The 18,723-nt window shown below is 39.2% G+C and overlaps 2 protein-coding genes across 2 annotated transcripts; both read left to right on the top strand.

Moving 5' to 3' along the window:
• The first annotated feature begins 934 nt into the window (after nucleotides 1–934).
• arfrp1 (ADP-ribosylation factor related protein 1) lies at nucleotides 935–5,411 on the top strand. Its single transcript, XM_072683155.1, has 7 exons — nucleotides 935–1,336; nucleotides 1,717–1,804; nucleotides 1,909–1,991; nucleotides 2,661–2,742; nucleotides 2,852–2,922; nucleotides 4,161–4,261; nucleotides 4,770–5,411. The coding sequence occupies exons 1-7, from the start codon at nucleotides 1,244–1,246 to the stop codon at nucleotides 4,855–4,857; spliced, it is 606 nt and encodes a 201-aa protein (XP_072539256.1). The 5' UTR covers nucleotides 935–1,243; the 3' UTR covers nucleotides 4,858–5,411.
• Nucleotides 5,412–9,534: 4,123 nt separating this feature from the next.
• stmn3 (stathmin-like 3) lies at nucleotides 9,535–15,603 on the top strand. The gene is made up of 5 exons (XM_072684774.1): nucleotides 9,535–9,650; nucleotides 12,702–12,797; nucleotides 14,373–14,551; nucleotides 14,725–14,916; nucleotides 15,154–15,603. The coding sequence occupies exons 1-5, from the start codon at nucleotides 9,632–9,634 to the stop codon at nucleotides 15,211–15,213; spliced, it is 546 nt and encodes a 181-aa protein (XP_072540875.1). The 5' UTR covers nucleotides 9,535–9,631; the 3' UTR covers nucleotides 15,214–15,603.
• Nucleotides 15,604–18,723: the final 3,120 nt, after the last annotated feature.

The raw sequence follows: 18,723 nt of genomic DNA, 5'->3' as shown, positions 1-18,723 counted from the left end.
AAAAAATAGCAGATTTACAAACGTAGAAAATGAATGAAAAAAACAAAGAAAAAGAAAAAAAGCCTCCAAAGACTCCAAGCCTTCAAACAATCCGTCGTTTAAAAGTAAAAATCAATTGCAGCAATTTCCACATCTCTGTGGATCCTCTGGATGATCATGTCCTCTTCTGCAAACGCTATGAAGCCACGTTTCTTGAAGCCCTCTCAACCTCAAAACGAACAAACTGATTTCACCGCTAAATTACACTCTGAATATTAGACTGCGTATATCACATATTAGCGTTTTCCTTCTCTGTACGAAATATGTCATGTTTTAATATAGATTTAACACTGACCATTAACTTAAATAATGGGAGCTGAGCATATAAGTAGCTACGTAGCTTTTATCACATAAAATCCTGTTATTCATCCTAAAATAGCTCTTATATCCGCTTATATTCTCTGTGAGGTTTTCCATATTATTTTAGCACCATGCTATGGGTTAGACTCGTATTTAAAGTTCACATTTTAGATCAAAATGTTACAGGGTTTTTTGGAAAAATGATTGAATCTGTATTTCAACCTCATTACATTAGCCTCTATAAAAAATTAAAAAATAAAAAAATAAATAAATAAGCACTCTGACGTAGGAAATATGTTTTTTTAGCTACTTGTTTTAATTTAGTTTAATTATTCTATCTTCTATATTGCACACATTTGTTGAAATTACATATTTTGCTGATTTTCTAAATTAACGTAACTCTACAGGTGACAAACATAAATTAATTGTATTATTTCTTTCTTTCTATTTATTTATTTATTTATTATTTGCTGAATTTAACATATAACATAACATAAATGGCCCTTTTTAAATAATGTTATAGGTAGCTTTACGTTGCGGCTCAACGTAGCCCTCTGACTACAATTCCCATAATGCACCAACATGTAACGTCAGCCACTTCCTAGGACGTGTTTACAAGCTGTAAGAAGCTAAAGATGAAGAAGGAACCTAACAGGCTCACTAACTAGCCAGCTATCTTAAAAAATACATGTTGATCGGTTATATTCGGTTTAATTGATATAATCTGACCCGTGTACCCGTGTTCTCTGCCGTTGTCGTCTTTATCCGGAAACAGGTCGGGGCTTGTGAGTGTAGTCTTGCTGGCGGGGAGCTCGTTTACTTTCCTCTGCTAGTGTGTTAGCTAGCATCACTAGCCCTAACTTTCCCTGAAATGAAGTGATGTGAGCGGATAAAGCCTGCCAGAATGTACACCTTATTATCGGGCCTTTACAAGTACATGTTTCAGAAGGACGAGTACTGTATTCTGATTCTTGGGCTCGATAATGCAGGCAAAACGGTACGTATTTAACACTAACCTATTCATATGAATGTACTCCTGTGTAAGACAGCATGACAGTGTGGAGCTGCTGAAGTATCAAAGTAGACAAATAAGAGACTTCAATTATTCAATAAATCATTCCCTCAATTTAATTAACTGGTCCATCGGTTTAGCCAAAGCATCCCCTCTAAAAACAATGATCAGAATGACTGAACTGATTAATAAATTGAGGCAATGATTTAATATATAGTCTAAATATTGTTTTCTGCCTTGATAATTGATGGCCTCCATATGATGGCCTTAAACAGAGAGACAGCACCTTTCCCCTGGTCATCCAACTCCACTGACCGTGTTACTGATGATGAATGCACTGAAGAATCATTTCTTTCCTTTCCTAGACTTTTTTGGAGCAGACAAAAACTAAATTCAGCAAGAACTACAAAGGAATGAGCCTTTCCAAAATCACAACCACTGTTGGGTTGAACAGTAAGCAACACCATGTTCTTTACTGAATATATAGAAAAAGAAATGGGGGAAAACAGGTTGTCTTGCATGTGTATAAATATGACACAACTTGCCTCCCTGTACAGTTGGCACCATCGATGTAGGGAAAGCACGCCTGATGTTTTGGGATCTTGGAGGACAAGAAGAATTGCAGTCCTTATGGGACAAAGTGAGTTATTGTTTCAAAGAAGCTTTAGAGCTTTAATGCAGATATATAACGTCCTACCAGTATTGCCATGTTGAATAAGGAAACTATTAGGAATATGTTGCTGTGGGAGTTGAAGGCTGATTCTGACATTTTTCATGAAACAATACATTAACATATATTACATTTCGAATATGGTTCTAAATTAACCTGGATCTGAATTGTGGAGACGTATAAATGTAGCATTTGTTTCTTTATGCTGTAAAATATTGTGCAGGTAATAAAGTGAAGTAGCTCAGCACAGCCTAAATGCTCGGTTCCTCTTGAGGACAATAAATATATAATCAAATATCAATTTAATGCCAGTGAAATAAAGAAATCTGCCAATATTGCTTTAATCCAAATATCATGGTTCTGATCTGCTCTGACATACATATGTAATATTATACGTATAGAATATATAATAATATAATATAATATAATATAGAGTCTCTCTAGCTGTCATAGAAATGAAAAGTTTACCCTAATGTTAAAGGAAAAGTGTAATTCATGGACCTGCTGTGAGGTTTCACTTCTTGTCACCTTCTTAAATATGTTTAATTTCATTAACTCCTAAAGAAAGTCTAAAATCAACAGTCTTGGCGGGTCATGTGATGTTTCTTCTGATTAACATTTGCATTATTTGGCCCTCAGTACTATGCAGAATCTCATGGAGTCATTTATGTTATTGACTCCACCGATGAAGAGCGGTTGACTGAATCAAAGAATGCATTTGGTGAGTGTTTGCCTCAAAGCCTGTGCATGTAGACGTGCCAATATCTGTTGAAAATTAATTTTATGTGTTAATGGAAATCATATGAGTTCTGATCTCGTTTTCTTCTCAGAAAAAATGATTAGTAGTGAAGCTCTTGAAGGGGTTCCTCTCCTTGTGCTTGCAAATAAGCAGGATGTAGAGGTAAACACTCATTTATCAGACTTTTGTCTTCTTCTAATGTAATTGTAGGAATAATTTCATTATGCAGTCCCTAGGTGGAGCTATACTTTCAGGTTTCCTAATAGCTCTGGTTTGGAATTGACCCTGCATGCTGTTCTAGTTTTCCTCCACTTTTCCTCCACTCCTCCGCTCAGTGATCCTAGTCACACATTAATGCAGTTTTGGGTTTTGGCCTTAAATCGAACAGCTTTTCTTTATCCATATTTAAACACAGTTTTACTTAATTGGGCTTTATTGTTATTAATAAGTAAAGTGAGCTTTCTTTGACATTCTAGCCCAAAGTTTGTAATTCTATTAAAGAATCAAAAAATGAACAAGTCAATAAAAAAACAAACAAGTAAGAATAGTTCTAAATCACTGCGGTAGTGCTACCTTGCAGTAGTAGCCACTGACAAAATGTTGTTGCAGGTGATCTACAGGGCCGATACTCTTTGAACATACTAGCATATAGAGATGCAGCTGTGCTAAAAACTCTGTATCCTTTATTTATGTTTATTCTGCAGTTGTTTTTGCACATTCTGGTTGGATAACACATGAGATACAGATCAGTCACAGCTGAGATACAGATCCAGGATTGTTTCATTGTAGTATGAAAATAAACTCTTTTGTTATTGTCTTGATGGTCATTATTCCTTATGGAAAAGTATGCTAATTATTAAAAAAATTGTCATTGTAATACTCACCACACTCTTACCTCTTTTCCAAATTTCATTCTGAAAACATTAGATTGTAAATCGCTACACAAATAAATGTAATTCGACTTGAGATGTTTTAATGATCAGACAAAAGAAAAAACAAAAATGTAATATTTGCTAAAACTGTCATTTGTATTCGGTTCATTTTCTAGCAGTGAAAAGCCACAGTCTGTCAACAGTCTGTAAAAAATACTTTCATAGCAGATTTGGACGGGATTAAAATCTTTACCCCACCTGCCCAGGTAAAACGACAGTTTTAGTGTACTACACAATTAGACTTCCAGCACTAAGACTGTTGCTACCTGGACTATCCAGTGACTCAGAAGGGACCCCTCCACCACACTGGTCTCAAATCAATGCAATGGGGCTTGTTCTGCTGACACCTTTTTGACCTTGTATGCAAACTACCCTGTCATGACCATCCATAATGACAAGGCTCAACAAATGTCAGAATGAATATATGATTATGGCTGTAATGCTTATTTATGTGCTTCTTTCCCCTAGAATTGTCTGTCTGTTCCGGACATTAAGACGGCATTCAGTGACTGTGCCCCCAAAATTGGCAAACGGGACTGCCTGGTCCAGCCTTGTACTGCTCTAACAGGGTAAGCTTAGCCGCATTGCTCTCTCACGCATGTATTATTTAGTTTTGGGCATGAAAATAGAAGCCACCTGCTGTGCTACAGCTTTGTAAAAAAAAATGCAAGTTGTTTTTCTTTATAAGGATAAATTGTGTATTTAAAAATGCAGTTTAACATTTATCAGTATATTGCAGTGCCTAATTGTTTATTTGTTTAATTAATCTGAAATAGGTATTTAAATTGTGTCAAACTGTCAAGATGAACAGATCAATAGATATGTTACAAAATGGCTTGAATAATGAATAAAGAAATTATTTATGCTTTAATTTCCATTGAAAATATTTTCAATGGAAGGTTTGTTCCGTCTTATATAAAGGTGTCATTTTAAAGATGCAGGAGTTTTGCATGACAGCAACAATATACTTTACAATACTTAATGGCATTTGTAGTAACTGTAGTAAATATATTGCAATGCTGCAGCTTTGTACTAATGTATTCAGTCATATATTTTTGTATCCTGATGTTTTTCCAGTCAGGGGGTGAACGAAGGAATTGAGTGGATGGTGAAGTGTGTGATCCGCAACATACATCGCCCACCTCGACAAAAAGACATCACATAGGCCTACTGTGCTTGCATTTGCACCAGCCATGTATGACAAGCATGTGCTGCCGTCTGAACTGGACTAACATGTAGGTTGTGACTACACATTAAAGGAAAGACAGTTTACTTGGTGAGATGAGATGTATGCTGTGGTGTAGAGGCTCATTTTGGTGCACGCGTTGTCAGCAGACCTCTGAGGTTTGATCTTTGTGTATTTAAATGGCTTTTTTATGGATTTTTTTCTCCCCCGCTCCTAAAAATACAAATTTGGGATGGTCTGAATTACTCTTCAGTTATGAGCGAATTCATTAATGGATGTGAAGGTGATAAATCATGCACAATTCTTCAAAAGTGTTTTGGTGAGGTTGTTGTTGTTTATTATAGCTGAATTATCTACCGTTTCTTCTTGATCAAATTCTGAGTACCCTGATGAGTGAGGTCAGATCTGACAATACAAAGTTTTATCCACTTAAATATGTTGGGTTTTTTTTTGTGTGTTTGTTTTGAGTCCTAAAACACATTTTTTTAATGACTTCTAGAAATTGTGTAATAAATAATGAAGTGGAAAACTAATTAAGCCTCTGTGAGCTCTGTTTACGAAGCACAGGTTCATGAAGAAATTCTAAACCCATGCATGAGAAGGATGGAAAATATGTAAGTAACTATGCTTTATCAATACACTGTACACTTTCTCTAAGCATTCTTCTTATTGGACCTTTCTAAAAGATGAACATACTTTTTTAAAACTCATATTTTCATTTAGGTCTCCAAAATGCTTGTTAAAGAACCAAGTTTCAACACAATTGGTATATTATATTATATTATTTAAAAGAATCTTATTAGTAGATTGTTATTACAGTAATGTTACACTATGTATGTATGCGAAACATGCAGAATGTAAAGGGTTAATTATACACTTGATACCAGCTTGCTGGCGTGAATCAATAGGTGTGACTAATTTGACTAATGTAACGGGAGCCTCTCCTCGTCTGCGATTGCACATGCTCCCATCTGTGTCCATGTGTGGCCATCTGCATGCGCACAAGTTCTCCACGTTATTTTACTGGTGCTCGTTTTATCCTGCTCTGTCAAAGTCCCAGGGGCATGAGCCTGCATTTATTTCTCTCTTCTCCTTGCTGCATGCGTCCCTCCCCCTGCCTCCCTCCCTGCCAGACTGCATGAAAGCTTCCCATCCCCCTGGAACCTGTTGGGCTGTGTGCTGCAGCCGCTCCCCAGCTTCAGCTACGCTGAACTGTAAGGATGACTAAGATAAAAATGAGCTTGAAATTTGTGGAAAAATCATTTTAATAACATTCAGAATTTCTGTACTGGTGATATCGGAAAGGGTAAAAAGACAAAGACTAAAATTCTAAATAATAATAGTGTAAAATAAAGTCCATCTAAAATCAAGACAAATATTGTCCCTGTTCATATAAATCTCTTTTAACATTCTTGTCTCCTGTAATCTTGCCTGTATATGCATGACCTTTACTGTCAAATCTGTCTAAGATTTTTGATTATATCACCCTGCACGCACCAATGGGCTTGGCCAAATTATTTTAACCAATAACATCATGTGTACTCACCTTCCCCTCCAACCACCACCTCCTAACATTCAGAGAAAAAGCAAAGCTAGCTTGGATACCCTCCAAACCCTGACTGTACAATATATAGTATCAGCATCATCGTTGCAACTTGTGCATGCGCAATGGTCACATCGCAGGACTTTTTTCCCCCCTCTCTACACTGTTGTTATTTTCCATGACATTTAAACCAGAGGCATATTATATCTGCCTATTATATGATTTATTATAGTATTATGTTGTATATAAATTGCAATAAGTTTTTTGTCCAGTATCGCTCATCTAGTCCAAACCATTTACATTTCATTTTAAAATGAAACATACATCAAAGTATGAAGGAAAATCCAATTAGTCTTGGATAGAAATCTCATTTTAGCAGCATCTTCCAGGAGCCTATTTCTACAAGTATCAGTGTTGATGAAATAAAACCAACAGCGTCCAATGCACTACACTGACAGAAATCCAAGTCTCAGCCAGAGTCTTAACAAACTCTAAAGGTGCCATAGTCGCATAGCACTTGGCCTAGTTTAGCCTAGCCTAGCATTGTTTCTAGACTTATAACAAGAACATTGTAATTATTGTTGGCTAACTGAAGACATTGAAGACATTGTAGTAGCTATTGGTAGGAAGCCTAGCAGCTAGCAGCTGCTCGCTTTAACGGCTTTCCCCTGGCCAATGCGTGGGGCCTGAGCTCCCCTCGCAGCCTTTGTGTGAATACCTATAGCAGCACTTCCTCTAGTCAGCCACTTCTTTGAGCTTTGGTGCTTCACTTGGTCAGCTGACATTAGCAGTTAGCCTTTTTAGCATCACTTCCATATTCTTCTGAAGCAGTCGTTGTGTTTATGCTATGGATTGGGTGTATGTACATTATGTGGGGATGTAAAAATAAGGACTGTTAGGCTCACAGTTTGGGGGTTTTGGAGCTGGACCATTTTCTTTTGAATGAACAGACAACAGTGTTTGAGGGTTACAGCATGTCAGTTCTATGTAACACACTCTCATTAATCATCTACGTCAAAAGGTAAACACAGTTTTCCATTCCAGGGCACCCTTAAGACCAATGTGGCAAAGTAAATCCCCCTATAATGGAAACTCCATCGTCTTTGAGACAAGTAACTTGGTTAAGATGACCCCATATTAAAAAATCATTTGGCGTAATAAATGAAACACTACCCTTCAGAACAAATACAAGCACATAAATGATGCTTTTCAAACAATAAAACAGGCCCAACACTCCCTTTATATGACTTTAATGGCATGATAACACAAGATTATGTCACTAAAAATAGCTGGAGATAATGTTACGGGGTAAGTACCTTGGACTATGGATCAATGATATATCACAGTTGGCATTAACCCCAAGCTTTAAACGAACCTTGTAAAACCCTGTAAACATAAACACTACCTTTCAATATGTTTGTATATGATTTACGAACCTCACACAATCTCTGGACTCATTTACGGTTCGTAACTTGCTGCTGTAGGTGAAGTAGCGAAGGCAGTTGACCTGAGCTAGCTTTTAGAGCATGTCTCTCTTATGCAGAGCAGCATGACAACTCAAGCTCCCTCGCACGCAACTCCTGAAAGGACATAAATTGTGTATGAAGACTCAGATTATATAACTGTGCCTTTAGAGCTGGTGGTTGGGCCTGAAACACATCCTCCTTGATCCATGCAGTTCTTCATCATGCATGGTCATTTTAAGCATTTTAGGGCTTTTTTTGTCTTTAAGCAAACTGTGCTCTACAACACAACCTGATGAGAATGTCCAAATGTTTGTGGACACCTCTGCCAGGTGTTGGCCAGAGGAGTATAAAGCTGTGGCGTTCTCTAAAATGACAGTGATACTTGGGATGAGTTGGGGAGCTGTCTTTAAAGAACCCTTTTAAAGAGTGCACCACTCTTTTTAAAAGATACAGGGTTTATAATAATAAATGCATTCAGCTACTTAAAGTTGTACCCGTTGTTGACACAAATCCACACACACACACAGCTTGTCTAGTCCCTGTAAAGAAGTGCTGCCAATAGAATTGGACTTTCTGGAGCAGATAAACAAATTGGCCCCTTGCCTAATGCCAGGCATGAGCTTGAGGGGTATAAAGCCCCCCAGCACTGAGCATGTTGGATGATCACCACCCCACCTCATCCCCAACTCCCCAGCTCCTCCCAAAAGTATTGGATGGACCACCATTACCATCATTCCAGAGAACACAGTTCTTCCACTGCTTCACAGCTCAAAGCTGGGAGTCTTTATACCGCTCTAACCCATGACTGGCATTAGGCAGCATGGTGCCAAGAGGATCATGTCTATCTGCTTTAGAGAGTCCTCTTCTATTGGCAGTACTTCTGTACAGGGACTAGATGAGCTGTGTGTGCGCATTTGCACATCTGTGTCAGCAGTGGGTGCAACTTAAAGTAGCTGAATGCATGAATACATTCATTAGAAGGGGTGTCCACAAACATATGGACATATATCACACTCGGTGACAATAGTGACAACATCTTGACAACATTGAGATTTGATTTGACCGAGTGTGGACTGGAAATGTAACAAATGAATGACAAAAGGCACCAATGCTGGGAAGTCCTTCTGAAGACAAGATGTAGATCTGCTTTTGCTCAATAAGGAGAAGGATGTATGAAGCAAAGCGTTTTAAAGAAGTGACAGATATGTGACCGCCCACCATTGGCAAATCTGCTGGGAAATATATTTCCTTAAGACACACTCTAAATAGAAATGCATAGACAATTTTATTTTGTTGTTGTTTTTTTGGTGTGTGTGGGCTTGCATAAGCAGCAAATCTGCTCTTTGTTTCCTAGACAACAGCGCTACCCTCCCTCTTCTCAGTCTTTTTCCTCCTGGTCTTCACTCACACACAACTTCAGCAAAATTCAATTGTATTGTCACTAATTACTTCCCTTAGTCCCCTATATCCCACCTCCCCCACCTTACATCTCTCTCTCTCACTCTCTTTTGCTCTCTCTCTCTCTCTCTCTCTCTCTCTCCCTCTCTCCTCTCCCCTCCCTCCCTCTGCCTCCTGCTGCATACCTCTCTCCATCATCCTCCTCCAGCCAGTAAAGAACAACAGCTCAGCACTGAGCACCGACACCTTTCCCTTTCCAGCATTTCCAGCATTTTCTTCCTATCATCCTCTCTCTCTCATCCCTCTTCACTCTTCTGTCCTTCATCTGACCACGTCCGGCTGCATCATGGCTAGCACCGTATCAGGTAAGGCCCAAAATAGCCTCTTTTTCCTGGGCAGGGATTCAACAGCTCTGCCGCTTGAGGGCTTGGCAGATGCTTCTGGAAAAGGATGCTGTATTACTTGCGAATGTTCTGCTATCAGCCAGTCTGCATTAGAATAGCAGGATGTTCATATAGATGAAAAAATGACGCATGCTCTTTTGTTTTCATGCTAGCATCTATTCTTGGTCACTGTGTGAGTTGATCCGAGCCAGTATTGTTTGGCTGTGTTATCATAATGCTTAACTTACAGCTAATACAATGTGAAAAGGCCCATGTTCTACATGTTATGTGGATACTTCTCACGTTTGGTACACACTGAAAGTGTGTGTGTGTGTGTGTGTGTGTGTTGTATCTCCTAGTGGGCTAGAAACCCATGGCGTGACAGTGCTCATGCCCACTCACCACTGCAGATTTTATGCCACAAAAAAAGCAGGTTCAGTTAGAGGGTAGCAGTGCGGCAGATTGCATGTTTGCGTTGCAATTTTCTGGGACAGGACCCATCTGACTCCTCCTGTGGTCATTCAAAGGGGTGTGCATGGGCTTGGTTGTGCATCCTGACAAAGGAAAAAAAGAGTAGTTTGCTCATATCACACATATATGAAATGCAGTCTTTCTAGCAATGCCACCCACACACTCAACCTGCCTTTAGGGAGAGTCATCTCCCTAGAATTTATTCAGCAGCTGCAACTCATAAAACTGGAATCTCATTACGTCTCCAGTTATGAGGCGTATGTTAAATCCTTATATTAGACTTGTACAGCAGTTTTGGAGCACTGAGTATGGCACTGGCAAAGGAGCCTATTACAGGTCTGCGAACAGGCCTCAATAAAGGCAATGTACAAACATGAAGCTTCACTCTTACTAATTGAGGTGCATCAAAAGGTTCTTTGATAAAATGCTGTATATAACCCCCCATTTTTAGATGAATGATGAAGATCCAAAGATCCCTTCACTCAAATGCTCTTTAGAAAACTGTATTAATGCTGTTACTCAAAAAAAAACCTTTTGGCACCCTTGGTTTTAGGTGTCGACACTGACTGAAGTGTTCAGAGGGATACTACAGTCAAAATTAATAATTCATTAATTTTCATATTGCTGCTGGTACACAACCACCTCATATCAACATTTTTTTAATTTTTGGACATCTTTTTGAGTCTGGTTCCAGTTCTTTACAGTGTGTCCAAATATTAAGATAATTGGTCCAATAGAAATGCTTCAAAAATCCTTTTACATTGACGTCCATGAATATCTAAGAAGGTTTTTCCGCCTCCTGTAAAATTTCCATTATATTGCATCAGACCCTAGCATGCTAAAACACTGCGTGTAGAATGTGTCCAAGGGTACATTATTGCAATGTGGGCGCTTGAGTTATCTCTGCAGTCTCATCTATTCTGCAAAGTCACCTACAAACTGAGGATGATAAATAAAGCCCTCTTCTCTCAGCTGACCCTTACACTGTATTGAGACTCTTGAGACTGGCAATAGCTCTGCATTACAGTAAAAGTAATAATACTTTTGATAAACCAATTTTTATTATGTTTGTACATCTTATCTCTTTGTGTTTCCATTTTCTATTTCTTTTTGACATCATTTGAATCTGGTAGTTACGCTGTGTCAAAATCCAATGATGAGTGGAATGAATAAAGAGCTGAAGCCTTTAATAGGCATTTTAAAAGATATTTTAGACATTTAGATTATATTTAGCTTAGATTTTACTGTGCATATCATAGTTTTAGAGTGACCTCTTGCAGAGGCCTTATCTCTGAATGTCACTAAAAGAGCCTATTAGCCTGTTTGCATTATCATCTTCTGACCAGGTCAGCCCAGACTAATGCAATGTTCTGTTGATGTTGTAGCTGGTAAAAACTGCAGCGCAATCGTTCTGTTATTTATAGTTAAAGCAGCCTTATGCTGGAATTGGCATTTCCTGCTCCTTGGCTCCCCCTACAGTTGAGAAGTGTACAATAGAAATGCTGCAAAATGACTTGGAATCAAATCTTTTTACATTGACATCCATTAGGGTTTTTTTCCTTCTCCTGTAAAGTCACCATTTTGATGATACAAGGTTTCATCCTCATGAACCTCCTGACCTCACACACACACCCACACACATACACACACGTTTTATGCTCTCATCTTATCAGGAGTCAGTCAATAATGTATGAGCTGGGTCATGTGAGGATTCAGAGTTAGTTCTGATTGGCTGCTTCTGCTGTGACACATAAAGAGTGACTCTTCTCCAGCCTGGTGACAGGAAGGCAACATTATATCAGCCCTGGCATAACACTTCAGGACACTGGAACAGCAGCGTTGGTTTTGAATCACGGGGTTAGTGTTTTTGAAAGTGGGCTGCAAAACGTGTGTACCGTCTGCACAGTTTCCTTGCGCTGAGGTTTGAGTGGACAGGAAAGAGCAGAATGTAACTGAATAATAGATAAGAGCAGTGTCCAGTCCACCCTTTTACTGTCCACACACACACACACATTTTCTCTCTTAAACTAGCCCTTAGCCACAAATCTAATTCTGCTCTAGTTAAGGTGAATCCAGCCTTTCCTCACTAGGAAGCATCTGGGTGTGACAGTAGGCTTTTAATCTACATATATATATACACTGTGCACATGGGCCATTTCTTTTTACTGTAAAAATAATTGTTACAGTACTAAAATGGATCCTCTGGAGCAATTCCACCAAAGAACCATCTTTTATTCCACTACTCAGTCACTATCTACTTACAATGACCAATATTTTAAATGCCATAATTTAGATTCCCTTAGTTAAACAAAGGAAACAGAGGCCCTCCTGACTCAAAGAAGGAAAAGATACAGCTGGAGATACAACAGATGGAGATTAGGTTGAGAGGTTGAAAATCACTGGGGTATTTGTTTAGAAATGAATTCATTGGTTTCCTAAGGTAACATAAAGTGGGTCTTTCAGCACCTTTATTGTGCTGTATAAATGTTTAACCGTCTTTCAGTTCTCAGGACAGAATACATTTAAAAGCTTAACCTCTGTGGGCGTGTCTTTTTTTTCCAGCCTACTCCGAGAAGCTGATGGAGATGTCAGTGCTGTCTCTCATCTGCTCCTGTCTGCACTCCAAGCCTCATCCCCAAACCCTTGGCCTCTTTGAGGGTATGTGAAGCTTCACTGGGTGTGACAGTAGTGTTGCAGATAAGTGCCTAAGTGTACACAGGCTTAATGGAGGATTACTTACCAAATAACCAGGCCCCGTCTGCCTACAGTTCCTTTGGGCTGCTAGACATGTCGAAAAATATACATATGGATACATAAGGAATCGTACATATTTTTTTACAGTGCCTTTTTTTCCACAGTAGTGTATTGTAAACAAAACAGTAATTATTTGACATTTATATTTAAAGTTGACAAAAATTATACTATAATGTCTCATACATTGCATATATTGTACTGTGAAAATCTGGCAACCACAGCTGCTAGTAAATGGTACTGTAAATAGATTTTTACAGTGTACACAATGCTGCTTTAAGTCACACAAACCGGGAGTGGCAGAATATATATCAAAAATGACATTGAACCCAGGATACAATAAAACTGATTTGACAAGCAGGCATCAACGATGTTCATACTCTTCTGTATATCTGAATTGAACAAAATGATTTACAAATCATGTAAAATGGCATAACTGGGATGACAAATGACAAATAATTTCCCAGTTCCCAGATTTGAACACCATTACAGTAAATTCTGATACACAGAATACAATGTTTTCATTTATTTAATTGTTTAAGAAGTGCTGTGTCATTTCTTCAGGGGTCTCACCCTTTTGATTACCTCTAAAGTAAAGAGCATTACATTCAAAAAATAATAATCACTTTATAGGTTCGGCACAGATCCAGGCCACAGGCCCTACCATTCACCCTGAATACCATAATAACAACATCTTTGGGTGAGGATAACGGTCATGCTCCCTGCATCTGGTACCACAAGTGTGTGTGTGTGTGTGTGTGTGTGAAAAAGAACAACTTCAAGGTGATAACTTTAAGGGCTTACTGTTACATTATTTTCAGAGTAAGACACACCCACACACACATAACAATGAAGTGTCTGACCCAACCTAGGCCAACCTAGGCTCTGAGTGGTCCAGCCCACCAAGGCCTTGCTCTTTCCAAATGGGTAGATGGCTCTCTCTCTCTCTCCCCACAGGCCTGCACAGGTTGGCTGCTAGCCAATGCTTTCCTCCAAGCTTTCCTTAGATCGCTAATGTTGATGTTGTTGCATCGACTACAGTTCGCAAGGAGGTGGTGGCTGGATTTGCATGTGTTGTAGGAAGTGTAGGAGGTACTCGGGAAGAGTACTAACTAATACATGGGTTGAGTAGTTGACTATCCAAAAGGCCAACCTAATAAATAAAGCATTTTTAATGAATCACTTGGATGTAAATTGAGATTTTCCATTCTTTCTGAAAAATCATGTTAAAAAGTGTTGCATCATAGTTAACATTTTATTGTTTTCTTGTTTAATTACATTAAAAACACAATGTAGGTTTAAATATAAGCAACACATATTTAACACAGATGTTTTAATTATTTTTATTGAAGAAAGGCCTGAACTTGAGAATTCAGTTAAGGGCATAGATTACTGTAAGCAAACTGGTTGAGTTATTCTTAAGTTAACAGAGTGAGTAAACCTCTCTCTTCACACTTCATCATATTTGGTGTTCTTCAGCAGATATGGAAGTGAAGTCCCTGAATAAGCGAACCTCTGGCCAGGCCTTTGAGGTCATCCTAAAGAGCCCTACTGATCTGTCACCGGACCGGCCCCAGATCTTGTCCCTGGGGGCTCACAAGAAGGAGCCCTCATTGGGAGAGCTGCAGAAGAAACTGGAGGCCGCTGAGGAAAGGAGAAGGGTGAGGAGAACCAATTGGAAATTCATTGTATAAATGAGGAGACGGACGATCGGTTAAAATAAGGAAGGTTCTGGAAGTTTACCAGTAGTTTTAGTGGTCATAGCCAAGCTCCAACTCTAAACTCCAAACCAAAATGGTCAGTTATAATTTCTACTCTCTCCATCTGGCCACAGAGTCAGGAGCAGCAGATTCTGAAGCAGCTGGCTGAGAAGCGGGAGCATGAGAAGGAGGTTCTGAACAAAGCCCAGGAGGTCAACAACAACTACAGCAAGATGGCAGAGGAGAAGCTCAATCACAAAATGGAAGTGAGCACTGAGAACCGCACGGCCTATCTCAGCGCTCTTAAGCAGCGCCTGAAAGAAAAGGTAAGCCTTTATTTTTGTTCCTTTTCTGCAGTATTTTAGTTATGTTGTGTTTTCTACGCATACAAGCACTTCAGTAAGCAGTGTAGAGGCACATGCTGCTAGGATTCAGGTGCAACAGCATTGTTAGCTCCACTGGGAAGGAAGGGCATCATAAATAATAGATTAAATACTCCATGTGTGGTATGAATCAATGTCCATGGCTATAAATCAGTGATCTCTAAATTGCCTTCTCTCCAGGAGCTGCATGCTGCAGAGGTGCGCAAGAACAAGGTGCTACAGTCTGATCTCTCAGGCTAAGGACACAAACACCAGCTTCGAAAAGCCTGCCTCCTTATTCATCCCAACCTGTCAAGTTTGGGTTTGGAAAAATGTCACTTTTTAAAGCCACTCTGTCTTAAGAGGTCATCCGATTCTCACTCACTGTACCAGTCTCATTTCCCACAGAAAACGAAATCAAAACATCTACTAATGTACCTCTGCATATCTTATAACTTCACAAACGTTCAACTTGGTATTCACATTTACACTGCACATCCTGGAGTACTGCTACTGTTCACATTGGTAGTGAATGAAAATTCATGGGTGATTAATGCCAGTTTTTCAGTGTGCCAAAGCAATATGGCCATTAACCGAATGCTGAAGACCCCTACAGAACAATAAACCTGAAGCGTAGCAGCTTCATATAAACATGTCTCTGTCATTTCTGGCTCTGATATGAAAATATTATGTATGTGCACATAAAAAAATACCTAATGAACAATTCCGCTGCTACTACTGGAGAGTAGAATACAAACAACTGTACTGTTATCAGCATCATATTAGAACTGATGCTAAATTATTATTAATTATTTTCTGATTTTTCTCAAATGTGGACAAAAATATTGGGACTCATGCTCATTCATTCGTTTCTTTTAAAATTAAGGGTATTAAAAACAAAATTTTTGCTTTTGTTGGAGTAACTCTCTACTGTCTAGGGAAAAAGAATTTCTATTAGATGTATTGGTATTCGATGGAGCATCATCACAATCACTCCAGAGAACACAGTTCCAGAGCTCCACGGCTCAATGCTGGGGGCTTTATTCCTCTCTAGTCCATGCCTCAAGAGAGCCCTATCCTTTTGGCAGTACCTCTCTACAGGGACTAGACAAGCTGTGCGTGTGTGTGTGTATGTTCATTTCCACATCTTTTTAGCAACTGGTGCAACTTAAAGTAACTGAATGCATTCATTAGAATTTCCCCACTGCGGGACTAATAAAGGACTATCTTATCTTATCTTATCTTAGAAGGGGTGTCCACAAACATTTGGACTTATATAGCGTATCTGTTCAATTGTACCAGAAAAAAGAGACGCTTAACCTATTATGATAGGAGCATGGCTTATAAATAACGGAATAACAATAGAAAAAACAGAGGTGCCAAAACAGGTTTATGAAAACCTGAATCTGATACTGCACTGCCTGAAAGACTCCTGATGACGTGACTCTACCAACACTAACCAATAGGTCCTAAAGTGAGAAGATTTATAAAGTGACATTATTATAAAACACTGAATTGCTTCATTAAAATGGGTATTATAGAAATAGTAAGCATGGTAAGGGACATATTGTCCTCAAACTACAATCAGAAGGGGAGGAAGCATAGCTACTGAATCTACCACTGAATCAGGCAATAACATTAACTGCACCAGTAGTTCATCTGAAAGTGAGCTGATGTTAAATATCTACTGGATATCCACTATTTATTTTTCTACCACTGATTTTTTTTATGTCCCTCATGCCAGAGCCAGTCAGACATTGGAGAACTGTGTATCCTCTGGCAGATTCCACTTCCCTTTGACTACAAGCAAAAGAACAGTGGGTGAACTTGGTCTTCCAGATTTCTCCTTTTCCACACCCAAAGAAATCAACATTCTTCTCTAGACAGGCCAGCCAGGTGCTTGTTCTGTTTGATTAATGCAAATTCCTTCTGGCTGGTCTCCCTTTGCGCACCATCAGGCACCTGCAATTAATCCAGAATGCAGTTCAGACATGTTACTCCTCTGCTGTGTTCTCTTCACTGGTTTAAACCCTGGTGCTGGCCTACAAAGCCAAGAATGGACCAGCCCTTGGCAATGGTCAAAAGCTGATCAGTACCAAGAGCCCTTCAAGCTTTAAGTATGGCTCATGTGACTTCACAACCAACCAACAGGTGTTCCAATACTTTTGTCCATTTAGTGTACGTAGAGAAACTGTCTGGCTGTCTGGTTCCTGTCACTAGCATTGTGAACTAATCTGGCTCAACAAGTTTTCTATAACGTCACAAATAACATCAACGAGTTTTTCTAGCCTTCCTGACAACCCCCTAAACAAAATAAAAATAAAGCTCAGGGACCAGACGTGGCAAAATATATTAATGATATAATGTTTATTATAGAAGATTAAGGCTCTATGATTCCCGGGTTCAACTGATTAATGACTTTAGTTTCTATAGGCAAGGTGTGGCCATTACCATGCCCATTCTTGCCCACCAAATGCATTGGTTTACCTTGATTAGTACACAATTGTCTTTAATTCAGATACACATATATACACTATTTTGTCCCACATCCTTAAGAGATGTTACATCATAGGCTTAGTAATCTTTCAATCAGCTTAAAACAATACCCCATCAAATAATCGATGGCTTGGAGTTCAGGTTGGCTTTCCTGTGGTCTGCGTGTGAAGCTGTACCACCTCATTGATGTGGTGAGTGATGGAAGAAAGGGAGGAGACAGGGTGGAGCTAGTTGGGCCACCTCTAGCTTAGATACAAGAAGAAATACAGTTGGGCATGAAGGCATACAGGTTCCACATGGCATCCTGGTCCCATAGATGCTTGATTGGTGATCAAACAAGGTAACGGACAGGCCTAGAAGTGTAGCAACCTAGCAGAGACATTCCTGGGAAAGCCTTGCTGTGGGCATTATCCTGCTGAAAAATGCCAGTTGGAAGCCCTGCCCTAAAAAGCTACACATGTTGCTGCAGGATGTCCTGCACATATCGCTGAGCTGTTAGAGGCTCTACCACTACTAGGGGTCCCCAGATCATCACACCAGGAGTTGGCACAGTGTGTCGCTCCACAGCAAAGGTAGGATTGAAAGCACTTACCTTGAGGTCTCTATACTCAAACCTGACTTTTGTCTGACCCTGAATAGAAACTGCATCATTGCTAATGACTTGTTCTTGTTTACAACATCACTGTAAAATAAGCCAACGGTGGCTGCATGTCATCTGGGTACGTTCTTTTTTTTTGTCAATAAGTGTACTATTTATTAAACCAATTAAAACCTCCATGAGTGCAGCCTGGACTGAAGGCCCCCATTTGCCCTTTAATAGAGGAAAATAAACCCTTTGTTAATTAGGGTCTAATCTATTTTCTGATATCAAGCACTTGATATGTTCACAAGAATATTCAACAAAGACTTACTGTTGCATCTATCTTCTTCTTATTGCTACATTTCAGTGTCAGACATTAAGACATCTTAGTTTGTACCACTACTTAAAAAAACAGCCTTACAAGGTTCTTACAGGGTCGGCTTTACGTAATGTGGTGTCCAGAATATGATTATAGGTGATTATACATAGGGATACTTCAATTAATAAATCAACATTTATCTACAGCATGTCCTATGGTCTTCCTCTTATTAATGTAGAAAAATGTCCTATGAAAGAGAGCGGGAGTGAGTGGGTGAGTGAGAGAGAGAGAGGGAGTGAGAAGTGTGCTATGCGCAGGCTGTGCACTGGTCAGAATAAATTAGTCTGCATTTACGAGGAAACGAAACCTAAGGCTG

Source organism: Salminus brasiliensis, chromosome 7, assembly GCF_030463535.1.
Source record: "Salminus brasiliensis chromosome 7, fSalBra1.hap2, whole genome shotgun sequence".
In the NCBI taxonomy this organism is placed as follows: domain Eukaryota; kingdom Metazoa; phylum Chordata; class Actinopteri; order Characiformes; family Bryconidae; genus Salminus; species Salminus brasiliensis.
The sequence above is the reverse complement of the archived record's forward strand: the minus strand, read 5'-3'. Positions and strand labels throughout refer to the sequence as shown.

Excerpts from the sequence above, each read along its gene's own strand:
- arfrp1 (XM_072683155.1), top strand. The coding sequence starts at position 1,244 with ATGTACACCTTATTATCGGGCCTTTACAAGTACATGTTTCAGAAGGAC. Across the intron at positions 1,992-2,660 it reads TGCAGTCCTTATGGGACAAA|TACTATGCAGAATCTCATGG; the intron begins GTGAGTTATTGT and ends TTTGGCCCTCAG. Across the intron at positions 2,743-2,851 it reads TGAATCAAAGAATGCATTTG|AAAAAATGATTAGTAGTGAA; the intron begins GTGAGTGTTTGC and ends TTTTCTTCTCAG.
- stmn3 (XM_072684774.1), top strand. Across the intron at positions 14,552-14,724 it reads CCGCTGAGGAAAGGAGAAGG|AGTCAGGAGCAGCAGATTCT; the intron begins GTGAGGAGAACC and ends ATCTGGCCACAG. Across the intron at positions 14,917-15,153 it reads AGCAGCGCCTGAAAGAAAAG|GAGCTGCATGCTGCAGAGGT; the intron begins GTAAGCCTTTAT and ends CCTTCTCTCCAG.